At 36.0% G+C, this 21,901-nt stretch overlaps 1 protein-coding gene across 1 annotated transcript; it reads left to right on the top strand.

Annotated features, from left to right (window-relative positions):
- Positions 1 to 846: 846 nt before the first annotated feature.
- On the top strand, positions 847 to 19,926 carry LOC144250466 (uncharacterized). Its single transcript, XM_077793306.1, has 5 exons — positions 847 to 851; positions 1,575 to 1,626; positions 6,017 to 6,139; positions 18,466 to 18,823; positions 18,908 to 19,926. The coding sequence occupies exons 1-5, from the start codon at positions 847 to 849 to the stop codon at positions 19,924 to 19,926; spliced, it is 1,557 nt and encodes a 518-aa protein (XP_077649432.1).
- Positions 19,927 to 21,901: the final 1,975 nt, after the last annotated feature.

Below are 21,901 nucleotides of genomic sequence, written 5' to 3'. Positions count from 1 at the left end.
TGAGGAACAGTAGAAAATAGACAGGGAATCAAGGCATATGAAATAAGGGTGGGAAGGGGAAGCACAGGGAAAAATTGAAAAACAATCATGCTGTGTGTGTCTGTGAGCATATTGTAATGAAAGTGTATATTGCACCAGAACTGTGGAGGACAGGGACCATGGGAAGGGGGTTCAACAGGGAAAGGAAGTAGTGGGGAAGATATTGAGACCCATTATGCCAGGCAGATACATGAATATGTCTGAAGAAGCCCCACTAGTACATATAATCATAATGCACCTAGCAAGACATAATAAATGAAGAAATGATAAGATTTAAGGAGACAGACATGCAAATTCCCTCGATATTGCTAACAAATGTGTATGCAAATCAAACATCAGACACTGCACCTCAGAAATTTGTACAACTATTGTGCCAAACAAAAAAAATTTGAAGTTACCATATTCACCTTTATTACTGTATCTTTTTATATACAAGTTTAATTTTTGTTCAATATATTTTACAAATATCAATGATAGCATAATAAGAATCATAAGAATTACAGAAGAATTAGTACCCATGTCTAAGTGTATTGTACTAATTAAATCAGAACATTTAGATTTCAGTAGAGTGTCTGAAACATCCTGTGTTCACACAGTTTCTGCTCAGAAAACATTGCATTCATGAATGTATACGTGATGCTTTCCCAAAAAAAAAAAAAATTCCTCTGACAAAACTGCCATCTCCATCATTTTGTGTACTTTTCATCCAAACAAAAAAACGTGGTATTTAGGATGATGACTAGAGGTCTTCAACGGGAAACAGCAATGCATGTCTTTTCCTTCAGAGGATATGTCTGGGGGAGACGGATGAGGTGAGCTGTGCCTGTTTCATCTAGCTTCCTGCTGTTGACAATGAATCCAGTGGGAGCTAGAGCATCACTAACGTGGAACTGGTTATGAAAACAATTCACAGGCCTCATTCCAAACCTGCAGAACCACAGTGTGGGAGAGAGGGCTGTGGGCATCACATGACTGACAGCACATGGAAGCCCTAGAGGCATGGCTTTCCTAAAGAATCTCAGCCAGGGCTCCCATCAAGATCCCTTGTCAGTGGCAGGAAATGCTTTCACCTGTTCCACAACCACAGATTTAGTCTATGATTCTGGGTAGAATCTTCAATATTGAGATAACTAACTGTCAGGTGAAGGCAGAGAGAGGACAGGCAAAACCAGGAGGGAATCTGGCTACATTTGGGAGATGTGAGTTTGGGTTAGCCATACTTTTGAAGAACAGTAAGAGGATGTGCTATACTTGGGTGTTTTGGGGGCATGTCTGAACAGTGCAGAGCTCCAGTGTTACAGCAGATATTTTTTTCTTTTGCAGGTAATAGAGTTCAGCTGAAGGCAGTAAGAAGAAACTCACTTTAGTTCACTAGAGGGGAACTCACTGGTGTGAGAACAGAGATGAGAGAAAGGCATTTTCTGCTCAATAATACCCTTTTAGGGTGGTGTGGTGGGAGCAGGTGTAGGTGGTTTGCAGATGCCTTTAAAAGATTCTAAAGAGGAAGGTGTGGTTTGACAAAGTAATCTTGCTAGAGAAGGAAACCCAGAGCAGGAGGAGGAAGAGGAAGAAATGTCAGCATCTCAGGTAGTTGGTCCCAGGTCGGGGCCCTTTTTCAATTGTCCTGCTGTGCTGTTACATATTTAAACCTTTCTTAGCTGCTTCTGATATCCCTGCCTAATATATGCTTCCAATTACTTGTTTTTGACTTTCTTTTCATTGTAGTCAAGGTTACCTCTTCATTTATGCATTCATTTATTGCTCATCTTGCAGTGTTGGGGATTCAGCCCAGGGCCTCACATGTGTTAGCCTAGCTTTCTACCACTGAGGAGATCCCATGCCTCACTTTAAATGTTGAAACACTTCTCCCCTACACAGCAGAGCCTGCTCTCAGTCTCTCTTGACATTGCACAGCTTCTTTCTTTCAGGAGAAAGTCTCACCATGAATTTATCAAGTGTGATATAGCAATTGCTTCTGGTAGGACAGATGCAAATGGAAATATATTGACACTCAGCTCCTAGTGCAAACACAGTTGAGTCCTCATAGGTCAGTGATGAATGCACACGTAGGATGTAGGACCATGTGGATGTGCCAGGGGTTTTGGTCTGCAAGCCTTAGAAAAATTTATGCTGAAAAGGGATGGAATTTGTTGCCTAGAAGAACTCATAAATTTATGTGAAATTGGGCAATTAAGGGACTTGCTCTCTCAGGTCTCAGAAGAGAACAAATATTGAAAGTTGGTGAACACTAGTTCTAAACTTTGCATAAAATGATGTTTTAATAGTTGATCTGGATTATGGTTTACTCTTTTAATATCAATTTGCCCACTGATACCTTGGCAGGGGTGCTTGCCCTCTGTGTCCATCACCCTTGACTGCATGTTGTTTGAGTCTATGTGGACTTCACCTGGTTAAGGGGCTATCTGCCACGTATATGGTCATCTTGAAAAGTGCAATAATTGTCATTAGTCCCAAGGCTGCTCTACCATTGAGCTCCATCTCCAGTCCTTTCTAATTTTCATTTTTGACCATGGTGTGATGAATTGCTGAGATTGGCCTTGAACTTGCAGTTTGCTGCATCAGCCTCCTGATTTGCTAGGATCACAGGCATGTGTAATCACAACCAGCTAAGGATCTTTTAAAATATAACACATTTAATTATGCAGGATTCATGGGTTAATTTTTCCTCTTTTAGAATTTTATGTCAGTGTATTTAATTGGAAGGGGGGTGATTTCCTCAAGTGAGAGATTGCAAGTTTTCTCTCTATCCTTAGGAAGGATAAGGTGGAAATGGAAAACTGACCTGCTAGCCTCACCTGAAAGCTTCTTAGCAATGTGAAGACTAGGCACAACCATCCATCTCCTTGAAGTGTGGTCAGATTTCAAAATATCTAACGTGGAATATATGCACATAAATATTGGAGAACAATGCTTTTTTAATATTTACTTTTACTTGTTCTTTTTAGTTAATCCTGACAGTAGAGTCAATTTGGATATATTTATACAAACATGGAATTTATCTTATTCTAGCTAGGATCCCAGTCTTCTGGATGTAGCATACTGTGGAGATTCCCTGTGGTGTATTCATGCATGTACATAGAAAGTTTATGTCAGATCCAATCCACTGTGTTTGCTACTTCTCTACCCCCTCCCTCCCACCATTTCCTTTTGTCTAATCCACAGAACATGCATCCTTTCCTCCTCTCCCTTTTTGTTATAGCTTAGCATCCACACATCAGAAAGAGTATTTGGTTTTGGGGATTTGGGAAATTTGGTCATTTCCCTTAGCTCAATGGTCTCCACATCCATCCATTTATGAACAAATGTACATGAAGTCATTATTTTTTATGGATAAGTAATAATCCATTGAGCACATATACCAAATGTTCTTTATCAATTTTTCTGTTGAAGGGCAACTACATTGGATCCATATGGGAGCTATTGCAAAATCAGCCACTTTAAACACTGATATGGCTGTGTCACACTGTATTATTCAAATTTAAACTTATTTGGATATATTCCAAGGACTGGTAAAGCCAGTGTTTCCATTCCTTGATTTTTGAGGAATCTCCACACAGCATTCTAGAGGGTTTGCACTAATTCTTAGTCTCATCAACAGTCTTTGAGTGTTCCATTTCTTAATATCCTCACCAATATTTTTTAAAATTTGTATTCTTGATAAATACAGTCTGACTAAGTGAGGTGAAGGTTCAGTATGGTTTTAACATACATTTTCTAATTTCCAGAGATGTTGAACATGTTTTATGCACTTGTTGACTTCAATTTCTTCATTTGAGAAGTGTCTGTTTAGTTCCTTTGTCTATTTATTGATTGGGTTATTTATATTTTCGGTCTTAAGCTTTTTGGGTTCTTTATATTTTCTGGAAATTAATTCATTATCTGAGATGTGGGTCACAAAGATTTTTTCCCATTCTGGAGATGCCCATTTCACGTTCTTGGTTGCATCCTTTGCTGTGAAGAAGCTTTTGATTTTGATGCCATCCCATTTATTGGGTATTTTTTCAAATTTGCTCCATGCACTTTATAAGGCTTGTTGAGGAATTTTGTTCCTAAGCTGACATGTTGAGTGATGGTCTGCATTTTCTTCTTGTAGGTGCAGGTTTTCTAGTCTAATGCACGTGTGTCTGATGCACTTTGAGTTGAGTTTTGTGGAGGGTGAGTGATAGGGGTTAAATTTCATGCTACTACATATGGATTTCCAGTTGTCCCAACACCATTGTTTGAAGAGGCTTTTTAAATCTCCAGCGTATGTGATTTGCACACTTGTCTAGTGTGAGATACTTGAGTTTATGTGGATTTGTCTCTGTGTCTTCCATTCTGTTTCATTGGTCTTCATCTGTTCTGATGGTTACATCATGGTGCCTTTGTCACGATAGGTCTGTAGTCTAAGGTCAGGTATTATGATGCTTCCTGCTTAATTTTCTTTCTGAAGATTGGTTTGGCTATTCTGGGGCTGTTACACTTCCAAACTAAATGACTGGTGTTTCTAATTCTATAAAGAATGTCGTTAAGATTTGAAAAGGAATTTAAATTTTGGGTAGTATTCAAAATTAAAACTAAAGATTTTGGTAGTATTTAAAAATTAAAAATTTTGGTAGTATTTAAAAATCAAAAATTTTTGTTCATATGGCCATTTATACAATATTAATTTTGCTTATTCAAATCAGGAAAGATGTTTCCATCTTCTTAGGTCTTCAGTTCCTTTCTTTATCATTCTGTAATTTCACTGCAGAGGCCTTTCACTTCTTTTGTTAGATTGAGGTTATTTGAATCGAAGAGTTTTCCTAATTTGTTTTTCAATTGATTCTTCATTGGAGCATAACAATGCAGTTGATATGAGTGTTGTTTTTATATGCTGCCACTTTGCTGTTTTTGTTTATGGGTTCTAGAAGTCTCCTGGTGAAGATTTGGGTCTTCTAAATCAAGAATCATGTCATCAACACACAGAGATATTTGAAACTATTCTGTAATTACTGGTATCTCTATAATTTTTTCTTTATTTTTCTAATTGCTCTGGCTAGAATTTCTAGGTGTATTTTGAATGGAAGTGGTGAAAGAGTGTATCTCTGCCTTATTCCAGTTTTAAGAGGGAATGACTTCTGGTTTTCCCCATTAGAATGATGGTGGCCTAGGCTTTAATTTACAGGCCTTTTACAATGTTGAGGTAAGATCCTACTATTCCTAGTTCTTCTAGTGTTTTGAACATGAAAGTGGTTGGAGCACACTTCAAATTGACCATTACTTTTCTGCTTTCACAACTGATCCTGCATGACATAAGAATGTCTTTCAAGAAATATATTCCTGTGTTCATGTCTTGGTTTTATATTTGATATTTCATAAGAGCATAGGATTAAAGCTGATTTTGAAGAAATTAAACCATCTGCATTTTATGTCTTTATGTAGTGTGTTAGTGAATCTTATTACATTTAAGATTTATTTTCTAAGTTAGGTGGTGTGTTTTCCAGTTCCATAACAAAATTCCTGTGACACATCAACTCAAAGGAAGGTAGATTTATTTGACAAGATTCATGGTCTCAGTGCATGTTCAGCTCCATTGAGTGGATGCCTTTGTGGAGGCAGAACATCACGGAAGGGAGCCACAGTAGAACAGAGCAGCTCATCTCATGGACTCTGGACAGACAAACAGCAGGGAGAGTAAGGAAGGGCAAGGAATAAACACACCATTCAAAGAATCAATTCAGGTACATTTGTCTATCTAGACACAAACTCTTAAGTTTCCATCACCTCCATATAGCCCATTAATTATGAATCCATCAATTTACCTGTTCCATGCTAGAGCCCCAATGATCCAGTCATCTCACCAAAACCCACTTGTGAGCACTGCTGCCTTGGGAACTACACTTGATACACTGTAGCTGATGCACGTGTCATCTCACGTTGGGGTGGTAATGAACTCTGCTGCAGGACACATGACCAAAGTATGATTTCTTCTCAGGGTATGCTGACATTCAGGGATGTGGTCATAACATTCTCTGAGGAGGAGTGGAAGTGCCTAAACCCTGCTCAGCGGGCTTTGTACAAGGATGTGATGCTGGAGAACTTCAGGAACCTTGTCTTTGTGGGTGAGAACACCTCTGTTTCACAACGCTTCACTGACACATCCTCAGGGCAACTGCCTGGCTTTGCCAAACGTTTCAGAGGAGAGAATACTCTGTATGGACAATCTCAGATATTGGATATCCAACTAAAATTGGAAATTCCTTAATTTGAAAACACTTTGGACTTATTTTATCTTACTTTATCTTACTCACTTTTGGTCATGGTCTGCAGATTTTATTCTATGTTTCTGGAAACTCAAGTAACTTAGCATATAACACTATGGCACACGTCCTGAATTTGCATTTCTACATTTATTTTGAACATGTTTTGAATACTGCATAATAGCTGCACATGAATAGGATTCATTTTTATTCGATCCTAACTGCATGAACTTTAATTTTCTCTCATTTAATCTCCAGTAGTTCCTCTTAACTCCCCTCCTCTCTAGCCCCATTCCATTTTCTCTACCTTGCTCTCCTTCCCTCTGTCTTTGTATTCTTCACTAGTTGGGATTTATAGAGGTACTGAAATGTGAGCTTTACTGGGCTCTATGCCTCCCTTTTCCATTTTCTCATCCATTCCCTCAATCCACTTTTTCTACTCTGCTGACCTCCCTGGTATTTTATGTGGTCCCTTCATTTTTTCACTTATTTTACTCTTTATTTCATCTACAAGACTGAATATTTTACTTTTGAGTTTGCATATGTCACTTTGCTTGCTTCTCTTCAGTTTCATACATGAATGCAAAACGCAATGATTTTCTTTTTTAATGACTGTTAATCCACTGTGTGTATACTGAAGTGTCGGTGTCAAGATAATTGTAGATTTGGGGTAAATAGGAAGGATTAGTCACATGGTTAGTCCAATTCTTGTCTTTTCATGATTCCACATGCTTCCTTCCAGAGTGGTCATACTTCCTTGCAATACCCTTACTCTTCCATTCTCAGTCACATCCATTATTTATCTGAATTCTTAATGATTGTCATTCTAACTGCAGTGAGTTGAAATCTCAATGTTGTTTTGGTTTCTTCTTGTCCAGTAGGTAGGGATGATGCTCATATTTCAGAGAATTTTTGGTTATTTGTATTTATTCTTTTGTGACACATCTCTTTGCACATTGACTCATTTGTTGGCTGAGTAGTTTGATTTCTTGTTGAGGTTTTCTGTTCTTTTTACTCATTGTGTTTAATGATTTTGTCAGAATCATACTTGGCAAAACATTCTTGCATTCCCTGGTTCTCTCTTCCCACTCTTAATGATTTACTTTACTGTGTACAGAATTTTTCAATTTGATTCTCTCCTACTTGGTTTCATTTTTTGAACTTTTATGAGGCTGCTAAGAATGCTGGAGCCTGAAGAGATAAGTTAGAATGTTGAATCTGTGTTTTCTTTTAGTAGTTTCAAGATTTTGGTATAATTCCTAGATTGTTTATCAACTTTGAGTTCAATTTTTTTGCAGTGAGAAATATAGGGTTATTGTTTCACTTTTCACTTATGTACATCCGTTTACCATAGCCCTTAGTTTATAAGAAGGCTACCTTTTCTCCCTTTGTTTTTCAAAACTTTGTAAAGTATCAGATGATTAAATTCATGTGGATTTGTGTCCATATCTTCTATTTTATTCTACTGATCTAACAGAAATGTTAGATGACATTTTGGTTTTATTTCTTTGAAAATTTTTATTAGTGTTTAGATAAGGATTATGTCAAGTTTGTATGAGATTTTTGGTAGTAATGCCCTCTTCAGACATCAATTTTGCCCATTCAAGAACATGGGAGGTGTTTCTCACTTCACATCTTCTGTTTCTTCCTTCAGTTGCTTTTCACGTTCCTTTTGGAGGTTTGCATCTTCCTTGTTAAATTTATTTCTATGAATTGCATATTTTTTGAGTTTATTGTGAATGGAATATTTTTCTTCCTTTTCCTGCAGGTTCATTATTAGAGTACAGAAAAGTGCTTGGTTTATATATGTAGTATTGATTTTGTTCCTGCACATTTGCTGAATGATTTCATGAGTTTTACCCGGAATGAGTACTAGATTTATTGAAATGCTTTTCCTGCGTTGCTTCAGATGATTCTGCTCTTCTTTTCCTTAATTCTGTTGGTGTGGTCCATTTATAGTTACTGATTTGTGCAGGTTCAATCAAACACGCATCTCAGAAATAAAATACATTTTATTTTGACCTCTTTCGTGTTTACTTGGATGCTGTTTTCAAATATTTTATTTAATTTTTTTCTATCTATGTTGATCTGGTATGCAGGCACTGAAGTTGTTTTTCCTTGATTTATATTTTGTTTTGGTATCTGGGTGAAATAGAGTACATAGATTCAATTTGGTAGTGTGTCCTACATTTGTGTTTCATGGAAAACTTGAGGAGAACTTGTATTAATTCTTCTCTAAATTTATAGATAAATTTCACTGAGAATCCATTTGATCCTGATATTTTCTGTGTTGGAAAGCATTTAACAGCTGCTTCAATCTCATTTTTTGATATTGGTCCATTTTATATTTTCTGTGTATCAAGGGCACATTTGGGTAGGTTTTGTATGTATCAAATTTGTCAATATCATCTAGATTTTCCACTTTTTTGGAATGCACATATTTTCAAAAAAGTCTGTAAGAATCTTATAAATTTCAGAAGTGTTTTACATAATTCCTTTTTTTTTTGCAATTTTTCTGATTAGGATCTTTTATCTCTTTTAGGTTGGTTTGTCTATGGGTTTTAAAATGATGTTCATCTTTACAACAAATGAACCCTTTATTGCATTAATCTTTCCATTTATATGTTTATTCTCATTTTTATTAATTTTAGCTCTGAGTTTTATTATTATTTTTTCTTCTTATTTTGAAAGAGTATTTTCATATTCTTGAAAGAGCTTATGTTGTCAGAGTTGATTATTTCTTTGGGGTCTTTCTAAAACTTGAATTGCTTAGTGTCTTCCTTTTATTGGGGCTGGCTTTGAGCTCATGATGCTCCTGTCTTAGCCTCCAGAGCCTCTGGGATTAGAGGTGTGTGCCACAGCACGGGGCAGGGTTTTTATTTTTTATGTAGTTGGTACACCAGTCTCTGGGGATAACTATTTATCCTCATTGTCTTGTTGAGGGTGATTCCCTGAACCAGTATGAGGTGCCTTCTTTGTCTCCTGTGATAATTTTCACCCACAGTCTACTTTCTCTCATATGGGAAGAGCTAACCCTGCTTGACTTCAGTCTCCATTTCCATGGTGTATGGTCTCCGTCTTTCACCTGAAGCCTGTGGGTGGCTTTGCCTGTAGAGTGAGTCTCTTGTCAACAACCTATAAGTGTGTTTTACTTGTAATGCTGTCTGTCAACCTGTGCCTTTTAGAGTTTACATCATTACTTGAAACCTACTGAGATGCTTTTTATTTCCTGCTATTTGATTTGAATCTAATTTTTATTCTAGACATGATTCTCCTCTTCTTAATTATTCTTCTTGTGAAATTCATCCCTATATTGGCTTTTTAATTTTTCATTTTTACCCATTTCTCTATAAAACATTTCATCAAGTGTGTTTGGCTGTGTACATTTGTTGGCTTTAATTTTCTCTTTATTTCTGCTTCTCATGGAAGGTATTTCCTCTACAATTTCTGAAGGATAATTTTGATTGATATAGTAACATTGAATAGCATCAACTTCCTTTAAGGGCTTGATATATATTATTCCAATCCCTCCTGACTTATACGGTCTGGACTCAAAAAGATGTTTAAATCCTAATTTGCTTACTTCTAAATGTGGCTTTAAAAATTTTATCTTTTTTCCATAGATTAGGCATGTGTCTGGGAGAGGGTATATTTGATGTTGTGAATTTAACAGTGTTAAGTATCTTATTCCTAAGGCTTTCAAAATTTTCTGATATTAATTCATTGAAGACAATGCACACCTGCTTAGTTAGAATTTGGCACCATCTTCTGCACCACTAATTCTTAGATTTGGTCTCTTAATGATAGACCAGATTTTTAAAATTTTCCTTGTCACTTTCTCTTAACATGTTTATTGTTGGCTATATTTTCAAGATTATTATTTTGGGTTTTTATTTTGAAACTCTGTATTCTAGGTTGCCTAATCTATTGATGATGCTGTCAATAGATTTTTTATTTGATTTATTAGTTTTCATCTCCCAGATTTCTATCAGAATATCTGTCTTTTCATTGAAATGACTTCACTTTTTGCATTTTCTTCTTTTCTACATTTCTTATTTTCACTTTTACCTCATTAAGCATTTCAATTGGGATCTTTCTAAGTTCTTTTTAAAATTTATGTTTAGTTTTTAAGATAATGCTGAGGAAATAAAAGTAAGTACTTAATAAAATTGTTAATGGTAACAAATTTATGCTTTCTGAGAATCTTTCTTTCTTATATGCTATATAATCTTTTTTGTTGTTGTTAGGTACACACGACAGTCGATTGTATTTTGATATGGGATACATAGTTGTGGTGCAGCCAATTACAATTTTCATCCCATTTTTATGGTGGAACATGATGTGGAGTTTTACTGGTCAAGTATTCACATATGAGAATAGGAAATTTGTTCATTTCATTCTACAATCTTTCCTATTTCCATCTTATCTCCCTTTCCTTTATTCCCGACTGTCTATACCAATAAACTTCTACACATACCACTCCATCTTCTGTTGTTTTGTGTTAGCAACCACAGAGCATAAAGAACACTTGATCTTTCATTTTGTGGGACTGACTTAATATCACTTAGCATGATATTCTTCAGTTCCATCCGTTCATCAGCAAAAGCCATATTGTCATTGTTCTGTAAGGCTGAGTAATATTACATTGTGTGGATGTGTATATTTGTTTATATCTATATAGAAAGATAGAGATAGATATCTAGATATCTAGATATCTATATCTATATATATATATATATATATATATATATATATATATATATAATAGATAGTAAGATATATATATAGCATTTATATCTATATCAACATGTAGGTATATAGATATATCCACAACTTGTTTATCCATTTTTGTATTGAAGGGCACCTAGGTTTGTTCCATACCTTGGCTATTGTGAATTGTGCTGACTTTACATTCATTGGGTGCACCACTGAAGCATGCTGATACTAATCCCTTAGTCTATAAAATGAGAAGTGGAATAACTGGGTCAAAATGTGTTTCCATTCCAAGTTTTCTAAGAAATTTTCATACTGCTGTCTATAGTACTTGCACTAATTGGAAGTCCCTTCACCAATGTTTGAGTGTGCCTTTCCCCCCATGTTCTTGCCAACAGTTATTGTTCCTTGCATTCTTGATAATTCTCATTGACTAGAGTGAGATGGAACCTCAGTGTAGATTTAATTTGCATGTTCTAAGTGGTAGAGATATCAGCCATTTTTATATATTTACTGATAGATTATATTTTTTCCTCTGTGAAGTGTCTGTTCTGTTCCTTATCCCTTTTATTGATTTTTTTGGTGGGGGGTTAGTTTTTTTGTATTCCTTATGTCTCCTTGAGATTAATACTCTAACTGAAGTGTATGTAATTAAGATTTTCACCCTACTTTAGAATCTCTCTTTACACTATTGATTGTTTCCCCCCTGAGAAAAAGCATTTTAGTTGGATTCTATCCCATTTACTGATTCTTGATTTTCCTCTTGCTCTTTAGGAGTATTGTAAGGGAAGTCAGTTTATAAGCTCACATGGTGGGGATTTGGGCACACTTTCACTTCTATTACATGCAGGGTCTCTATGCTAGTGCCCAGGTTCTTGATCCAATTTGAGTTGATTTTTGTGCAGCATGAGAGAGAGAGGTGTTTAATAACATTTTGCTACATATAGATTCCCATTTTCCAACACCATGTGTTGAAGAAGCTAATTTTTTTCCAATGTACATTTTTGGCACATTTGTCTAGTATGGGATAACTGTATTTATGTGGTTTTTCTTTTACTGTGTCTTTTATTCTGTACCATTAGTCTACATATCTACATATGTTTTGGTGCCAGTACCATGTCGTTTTTGTTACTATGGCTCTGTAGTATAATGCAAGGTCTGGTAGTTTGATTGATCCTGCTTCACCTTTCTTACTGAAGATTGTTTTGGCTATTCTGGGTCTCTTATTTTTCTAAATAAATTCCATGATTGCTTGTTCTAATTGTATAAAAAATGTCATTAGGATTTAAATAGGAATTGCATGAAATCTGTATGAAAATTTTGGTACTATAGGCATTTTGATCATGTTAATTCTGCCTTACCAAAAGCATTGGAGATCTATCCATCTTATAAGGTCTGCTTTAATTTCTTTTTAAAGTTCTATATTTTTCTTTATACAGGGCTTTCATCTATTTTGTTAGGTTGATTTCCAAACATTTTTGAGGATATTGTGAATGGAGAGGTTTCTCTAATTTCCTTCTTAGTGAATTCATCACTGATGTATCAGAATGCCTTTCATTTATATGTGTTAATTTTGTCTCCTGCAACTTTGCTCAGTTCATCTACTAGTCCCAGAAATTTTTGGATGGAATCATCTGGACCTTCTAAACAGATAAGCATGTCATCTGAAAAGAGTTGGAATTATTTTTTCCTATTCATAATCCTTTAATTTTTTCCTTCTGTCTAATTGCTCTGGCTCAAGTTTCAAGGATGATGTTAATAAACATGGTAAATGAGGTTTTTCTGTCTCGTTTCATTTTCTAAGGAAATGCTTTCAATATTTCTTCATTTAGAATGAACCAGGCCTTGGGTTTAGCCTACATGACTTTTACAAAGTTGGATTATTTTACTACTCTTTCTAGTTTTTCTAGGGTTTTGAACATGAAGGTGTGCTGCATTTTGTCAAATGCTTCCTCCACATCTATGGAGATGATCATATGATTCTTGTATTTAAGTGTATTTATTGGATGAATTGCATTGATTGATTTTGACATGTTGATCCCACTTGGCATCCCTTGGATGAACTATTCTTGAGCATGGTACAAGGTGTTTTCAATATGTATTTGTATGCAATTTGCTAGAATTTTATTGAGAATGTATGCATCTATGTTGATCAGGTATATTTCTTTTAGTGTAGTTCCTCTCTTTGCTGGATTTCACTTTTATTTTTTACTTTTTCTTCATGAAATATAATATTGAGTCTGCTTTGTACTTCAGGATTTCTAGTGGTAAATTCTTTTAACGTTTGTTTATTGTGGAATAATTTTAATTTATTTTTGATTCTGAATCTTAATTTTGCTGGTCATAGTGTTCTTTGTGGCATCCATTTTCTTTCAGATATTGGGTTCTATTGAGTGGTGGGTACTAGGTTTTGAACCCAGAGGTGCCTAAACAGTGAGCTGGATCCCCTCCTGTTTTGTATTTTATTGAGAGACAGGGCCTCAGTGAGTTTCTTAGGGCCTTACTTTTGCTGAGGCTGCTTTGAACTCATGATCTTCCTGCTTCCGACTCCTGATCATCTAGGATTACAAGGATGTGCCCCTGCAGTCTTCTAGATATTGGTATCTATAATTGCAAGATCTCCTAGCATTGAGGGTCTATGTTGAGAAATCAGATGGGTTTCCCTCTCAATGATATGTGTTGCTTTTGTCAGGGAGCCTTGAAAATGCTATTCTTAGTCTGAATGTTAATCATTTTTAATGACATTGTGTTTATTTGTGGGGCTTTTGAAATTTTGTATATTTGGGGTCCTGGAAGCCTGCTGTATATGATTTTCCATTTCATTCTTTTGGCTTGAAAATCTATTTGGTTTATTTCTGTTTCTTTGGGTGTGGAGGTATCGATCATACCAGGTCAAGACTGATATAATTCTTGGAAGGTCAGTCTAATCTTTGGTGTGTTCAGATACCTACTATGTTTCTGCTGGTTCAGGGAAAATGGTCCCTGATTATCTGTGAGTTAGCAGTCAGATTACTTCCCATAGGGTGCTGTTTTGTGTGTCCTCATGAAGTAAAGTTCTGAGTGTCCAGCACTTTCAAAGCTACTGTGGGCTCCCTGGTGTGTATTTTGTAATGTGTGGGTTGTACCACTCTAGATTATATGCATAAGTATCCTTAAGCATGTTTTCCCATTTCAGTTGCAAATAATTTCCATCCCTTCCATCCTCCATTTCCTGATCCCTATCTGCTTCTTTTGTGGTCCTTCCTTAATTAAGGGACCTATTTGTGTATTTATTTATGCATTACAGTTGTATATACAAATGAAATACAGTGGTATATATTCAAGGATGTGGATAGCTTCGTTTGTGAAACATGATTTCATTATTTTTTTTTATTCTAGTTGAATGAATTGAGATTTTGGATTATAATAGAGTTTCATTCTGTATTTAAGAATATCTCAACTTTTGTTTCTAGTTGCATTCTATTTTTGTATGTTTTTTAGTTGATAGCTTGATTTTATGTTTCATTTTTTATTTTTTGCTTGTTTGGCTCTATGAGGATCACTGAGATGTTTATTTTGCATTCTTCACATATCTCAACAATCACCATTTCCTTAGAATTTAAGTCAGGAAATTTATTTAGTTGCCTCCATTTGGCCATATTTGCCATATTCTTTGAATGTTTTTGTTATCTATTTAGAACTTTAGGCATTTAAAAAATCTGTCCTGCGACCAGCACGCTAGCTTCATACTGGAGGTTTCAAACATAGAAGTTAACTGGTGAGATCAAAATAAAGATACATAAACTCAATTTACCTTTTTCTTGCCCAGCTCAGAGAGGGCCCTTCCTGGCTCCTGCCTCAAGCCACTTGGCAGTAGGGAGGTTTACCCAAGAGACCAGCAGGAAAGAGGAAGCAGCATGCCAGAGAGTGGGCTTTTATTAGGAAACAAAAAATTCAGGGGAAAATTCCAACCAATGAAGGTCAAGGGAGAGGCCATGCCAAAGTCAGGGTCAGTGATTGATTTCCAGGTCAATGGTGAGCCACACTCCCACACAGACAAGCCCTTGCACCTGGAAAGGGTGGGGAAAGCTCTGACTCAGCGGGTCTGAGCGCCTCACACCCAGTCAGGGAGGTATCTCAGTCATGTGTGAGAACAGCTTCCCACAGAAAAACACATCTGGAGATTTTTTTTATACATTTAACAGTATAACAGTTCTTTGAAAATGAGCAGCACATCTACTGTAGTGCTGAGTAAAACCAGAACTGAGTTTACCAACTAGGAATGAATTCAGAATGTAGAAAAGATGTCTGCACTCCCATGCTTGTTGAATGATTATTCACAATGTGAAATATGAAAAATGTATTGGTAAGTATGTATGGATAAATAGGAAATGTACACACACACACAATCACACACACACACACACACACACACACACACACACACTGAAGCACATAGAAATAAATGCTATGCTGTTATAAAAAAGTGAATTTTATCATTTATGGTAACATGGACAGACTAAAAGGGTATACTGCTTAGAGAATAGAAAAGGCAGAAATCAAAATATCTCATGATCTCCAATTGACGTGGAACATAAAAATAGTGCTGTCATGTCATTTAAGAATACATTAGTGGCAAGACTATTGGGTTTGATGGTTTGGGAGATTTCCCAGAAAGAATATAAAATGGTAGCATAAAAGTAGGAATAAGATGAAGACAGTTGTTTTCCCAGAACCAACAATATGTTTTCAACTTGAAAAATAAAAACATAATGAATCTGAAACATTCTATGGAAAAAATGCTATGCAAATATAATGATGGAATATATATAATAATTAAATATATTCATCACTGCACAAGTTACTTTTGCTTTTGAAAAATCAATCTACATCTGGAAAGTGAATATAGTCTTATTTGCCAATTAGAAAACAATTAGTTAACCAAAAATACACTAGTAGTAATCTAGAAAATTTCTTCATCCACAGAAAAATGACACCAATCAAAACTAGAAGGGACTTTAGAACTTTATATCCTGATCTCAAGATGTCTCATTAAAATATTTCTCTGTGTAGTTTTTCAATTACAAAGGACTATATCCATATTGTAAAAGAGTTTGGATGTCAAATGGGTTCTTTGTCTTGTAAATTTGAAGAATAAAATCCATAGTCACAAGGGTGAGAGCATAGTAATAGGACTTATTTAGTGAAAAAAAGGAAGAAGGAAATGTAAGAAGAAAATTAAAAAAGAGAATAAAAGCTCACAAAGTGGGAGCATTCCCAGGAGATGATTTTAAAAGATGTCTTTTATCTATAGGTTTTGTAAGCTTGATCTTTCCCTATAGAAGATTCATTAGGTATGGGATTCAGAAAGTGGAACATCACCTCTAATTTGCCTCCTTCCACAAGTCTGTAGAAAAGTGATTTCTAAATTACAATGACAAAAGGTTAAAAGAGAGGGTCCATTGGCCCAAGAGAATGTACATTGTAGGGTTGGTCATTTCTAGGAATTGGTAAGGGGGCTGTCATTGTGGTGAGAAACATCTGGGTTTAGGAGCTCGATTTCTCAATCCTGTTTCTTCATTTCTTCTCTGAGACCCTTTTCTTGGATGCCTATTGCTGTTCTACATTTAATTCTCATTTTGTCTGAATCAAATTCTCCCAGTGGAATTCTTTCTGTTCCTTTACAATCATTTTCTCAGGTCTGATCTAACTCAAGACATCTTCCAAAATAAACCCATTTCCTTTAGGCACGTTATGTCAGGGACAGAGTTTTCAAAAAGCACCCAAGTAGGCAAGAAATTAGATCCATTTTTTTGGAACTCTCTCTTCATTGTATTCTGCTAATTTTTAGGGTAAGTATCTGTAGTGGAGAAATGGAAACAAATTTTCTTCCTTCTTTTTGTAGCTTGTTAGAACTGATGTACCTGCAGCCTTGAAAATACAATGTCTAGAGTATTCAGTAAGGCAATATGTTCAATGAATACATTTTAAGATTATATATTTATGGAGAAAGGATGCAGTCAAGGTTTTTATTTTTTCATCTTCCTGGTATTCTCAAATTTTACACATTGCATTGGGATTTTCAGGTGAATCCATTAAGAAGGATAAGTTCTAACTTTTGTTTCTTTCATTTATGTCTCCCCTCCAAACTACTGGATGGTTACCAGAGGAGAATATGCAAGGTTCATTCCAACAGTTGAGAAATAGAAGATATCAAAATAAGAATCTTGAGAATATACAATTCAGTCAACATGAAATTAGGAGAAAGTGTAAAGGGAAGCCAGAATGTCCTGGACCTTATATCTGTGCAGTGGCATCCTCTGAGAGGACTGGGAGAGAAGATGAACATCAAGAATCTGCCCAAACTAATGACTTTGTGTCAGGAATTCAGTTGGATTCATTTGCTTCTTGGAGTAAGTGTGTAGATCCACTTATGGAACATTACTTTACTGTGAATAACAATATAGAAAATCAGCAAGAAAATGTAGATCATGATGCAAAACATCATTTGAAACATTGTGAATTTGGCTTGAGTTCTCATTCAAATATTGCTGTAGACAAGAGATTCCAAAATATGAGAAAAAAATCTCAATGTGATTTGTGTGATAATTCATTCATCAAAAGTTCACTATTTCTGCATCAAGACTTCCTTCAGTTCTGTTCCAATGTCTGCAGTTTGGATAAAATTCAGAGGGCCAATGTCAACACAGTGATGATTGAGAAAAGAGAACACACTGGTAAGTATGAGAAAATTTGCATCAGTGATGAAACTGGGGTGGCATTTGCTGATCGATGTAACCTAAGTAAATTGGAGGGCAATTCTGTTGCACAGGAGAGCCATGAACACAAGGAAACATGGGAAGACCCTAACCAGGGATCAGATCCACCTAACACACAAAGATCTCCTTTGACACATTACCATGAAAAGTGGGGGAAATGTGCAAAAGTCATCAATGAGTGGCCAAAATCTCTTACCCATTCTAATGTCCAGAGGAAAGACAGATCTTATGAATGTAAGAAATACAGTGAACTATTAAATCAGTTCTCAGTGTGTAAAGAGCATGAGAAAATCAATACCATGGAAATGTCCAATAAACATACAGGTGAAAAATACAGGGAAAGCCCTGAGGAGTCATCAAACAAAATTGGACCTAATACAATATGCACCCAAGAAGATCCATGGACAATCAAGGAATGTGATGAATCATTTACTCCATGTTTAAATCTTGCACAACAGCAGAACATCCAGAATGAAGAGAAACTTCATAAAATAGAATATTGTAAAACTTTCATTAGTAATTCCTCACATTATGAGGTACATAAGAGTATCCATGCAGGAGAGAAACCCTACAAGTATACAAAATATGGCAAAAACTACATTTCTTCCTCAGAACTGCTTTGTCATCAGAGAATCCACACAGTAGAGAAACATTACAATTCTGAAGAGAGTGGGAAAGTATATATGTGTTCCACACAACTTGTTCATTCTCAGCTACTCCATACTGGAGAGAAACCATACAAATGTAAGCAATGTGCAAAGACTTTTAAATGTACCTCAAGCCTTGTTATTCATCAGAGAATCCATACTGGAGAAAAACCATACAAATGTAATTATTGTGGCAAAGCCTACATTTGTTCCTCACAGTTAAATATTCATAAGAGAACGCATACAGGAGAGAAACCCTACAAATGTGAAAGTTGTGGAAAGGCTTTTGCTCATTCCTCATCCCTTGCTGTGCATCAGAGAATCCATACTGGAGAGAAACCTCACAAATGTAATGACTGTGGCAAAGCTTTCATTCGTTCCTCAACCTTAAATGTGCATAAGAGAATCCACACTAGAGAGAAACATTACAAATGCCAAGTATGTGAAAAGGCTTTTATTCATGCATCACCGTTTGCTATTCATAAGAGAACTCACACTGGAGAGAAACCTTACAAATGTAATGAGTGTGGCAAATCCTTCATTTGTTCCTCACATTTAAATGTGCATAAGAGAATACATACAGGAGACAAATCCTACAAATGTGAAAGTTGTGGAAAGGCTTTTTCTAGTTCATCATATCTTGCTGTGCATCAGAGAATCCATACGGGAGATAAACCCTATCATTGTAAAGATTGTGGGAAAACTTTCATTACTTCCTCAGAACTTCATAGGCATCAGAGAATCCATTCTGGAGAGAAATATTACAAATGCCAAGAATGTGGAAAAGCTTTTAATCATTCTTCACAGTTTGCTATTCATAAGAGAATTCATACTGGAGAGAAACCTCACAAATGTAATGACTGTGGCAGAGCTTTCTTTTCTTCCTATAAATTAAGTGTGCATAAGAGAATACATACAGGAGAGAAATCCTACAAATGTGAAAGTTGTGGAAAGGCTTTTGCTCATTCCTCATCTCTTGCTGTGCATCAGAGAATCCATACTGGTGAGAAACCTTACAAATGTAATGAGTGTGGCAAATCCTTCATTTGTTCCTCACATTTAAATGTGCATAAGAGAATACATACAGGAGACAAATCCTACAAATGTGAAAGTTGTGGAAAGGCTTTTTCTAGTTCATCATATCTTGCTGTGCATCAGAGAATCCATACGGGAGATAAACCCTATCATTGTAAAGATTGTGGGAAAACTTTCATTGTTTCCTCAGAACTTCATAAGCATCAGAGAATCCATACTGGAGAGAAATATTACAAATGCCAAGAATGTGGAAAAGCTTTTAATCATTCTTCACAGTTTGCTATTCATAAGAGAATTCATACTGGAGAGACACCTCACAAATGTAATGACTGTGGCAAAGCTTTCTTTTCTTCCTATAAATTAAGTGTGCATAAGAGAATACATACAGGAGAGAAATCCTACAAATGTGAAAGTTGTGGAAAGGCTTTTGCTCATTCCTCATCTCTTACTATGCATCAGAGAATCCACACTGGAGAGAAACATTACAAATGACAAGAGTGTGGAAAAGCTTTTATTTTTTATAAAATGTCTGAATTATGAATGGGACAAAAGTATGTCATTGATACCATGAATTATATGTGCATAAGGATGTGGCTTTTGCATGGCAGGAATTACTCAAGCTACAAAAGACTGACATATGGTAGAACTATTGGACATTTCTTGTTGTAAAACCTTCCAACCATATCTTGTAACTGGCTCCTTGAAACTAATGACTGGGACACTAAGTGCAAAGTGCTAACGATCAGCTAGATGTAAGGATATAGTGCAACCACAATTCTTTAGTTCAGTTATTTTTAAATGATAATGAAAGGGCATAGCTGTAGGAGATGAAAGCCAGGGCTACAGATCAATTTCTTTGTCCAATTAGTTGCTCAAACATTCTGGAACATCCTCCAATTGCTAAATATTTTCTTAATTACAAAAGTGGTGTTATTCCATGGAGTACAAGTACAAATGCATGTTCAGAATAACCAGATTAAAGCTGTCCTTGTACAATCATATGAGCCACCTGAAGCTTTTCACCAATGAGGAGCCATTGATTAGGCCAGACATGGTCATCTGACAGTCAATTACTGTTTTCTACTGCCTTCTATGTGGGAGAAGAGACTGAGGCCCATACTGAAAAGGTTGATGAGGTGTATACACTGATACATTCCTTTCTCCTTGGTTTCTTCCAAATGTATAAGTGAGAACCAATCCTTTATTAAGCATCTAGGAATTAAACACTGAAGTAGGACTCATCAATAAGACCCCCATACTGCTTAGTACATAATGGCCCTGTTTATTTATTGGCAAACTCTTAAGAAAATAAGGTTTGAAAAGTCACTTATTACTTCTGAGCTTTGCAATTGAAAATATTGAACACTCTGTGGCGCCTTAGAAATATGACCTACACCTTTCAAGTCAGTGGAAGTCCCTGTGTAAGAACCAACCTTTAGGCCAATGTATTACAAACATAGCAAACACATCTTCCCCAGTGTGTATAACACCTTTAAAAATCTTTCCTTTTATAAAAGTTCCAATTGAAGATGTTCTTCTCTAGATAACTGAGCCCAGTGTGCCCTAACTGATGTCCCAATACTTTCATCAACTCTGGGTTCATTTGACAAAAGTTTTCCTGTTGATCAAACAAGAAGGCACAAACAGGATTTAAGCTGTGTTATTTTTGTTGAGTATTTGAAGAAGGGAATTGGTGATCTGAGCCACATATTTTATTTCCCCTGTAATATCTGTATCACTTTCAGCACTACTTGAAATCTGTTCATGGTGGGATTACCCTACTCCAGTACAATTTCCACTGTGCCAGAGGGCAAAGAGCAATACACCAGGACTTACAGCCTGGGGCCCCATTTCTGTCAATATAGATCTGTCAGTGTGATGGAGACAATCCTGCACCTCCTGTCTTGTCCATTTTAAAGTCCTGGATATAGGATACAGGGATTGGTTGGATTGTATGACAGCACTGGACAGAGTGAAAGTGCCCACAGTGTTTAGTGGGGATGGAGCACGCACCAATGTCAGTTTCCCTCGGGAGGAGGGAGAGATTGTCTGCTGAGAAGAAAGTGTATTTACTTGTTGATGGATGAAATATTGTATATATGTAATTCAAGTCCAAGTCATTGGTTGTATTATTGAGTTATAAATTTTTTTTTGTTCAGCTTTTTAGGGGGAGATCAAATAAGCTTAAAGCGGTGTGCTAAAGTCACTCAGAATTATTGTATTGTGTTCTATTTGGCTCTTGAACCTGAGAAGAATTTCTTTGGTGAATGTAGATGTTCCATTATTTGGGGCATATATATTCATCATCATTTTGTCTTGTTGATATGCGGTTCCCTTGAGCAATAGAAAATGCCCTTCTTTATCCCTTTTGATTAAGTTTTACTTGAAGTGAGATTTATTTGATATGAGGTTGGAGACCCCTGCTTGATTCTACAGTACACGTGAGTGGTGTAGTTTTTTTTCTCTA

The sequence above is a fragment of the Urocitellus parryii genome, chromosome 15 (assembly GCF_045843805.1).
Source record: "Urocitellus parryii isolate mUroPar1 chromosome 15, mUroPar1.hap1, whole genome shotgun sequence".
In the NCBI taxonomy this organism is placed as follows: domain Eukaryota; kingdom Metazoa; phylum Chordata; class Mammalia; order Rodentia; family Sciuridae; genus Urocitellus; species Urocitellus parryii.
Note: the sequence above shows the minus strand (reverse complement) of the source record. Positions and strands in the feature narration are given on the sequence as shown.

What these genes read in the sequence shown, in the direction of transcription:
- LOC144250466 (XM_077793306.1), top strand. An exon ending in ACTTCAGGAACCTTGTCTTT is followed by an intron (nt 6,140 to 18,465) that starts GTGGGTGAGAAC and finishes GTTCATTCTCAG; the next exon opens with CTACTCCATACTGGAGAGAA. An exon ending in AATCCACACTAGAGAGAAAC is followed by an intron (nt 18,824 to 18,907) that starts ATTACAAATGCC and finishes CTGGAGAGAAAC; the next exon opens with CTTACAAATGTAATGAGTGT.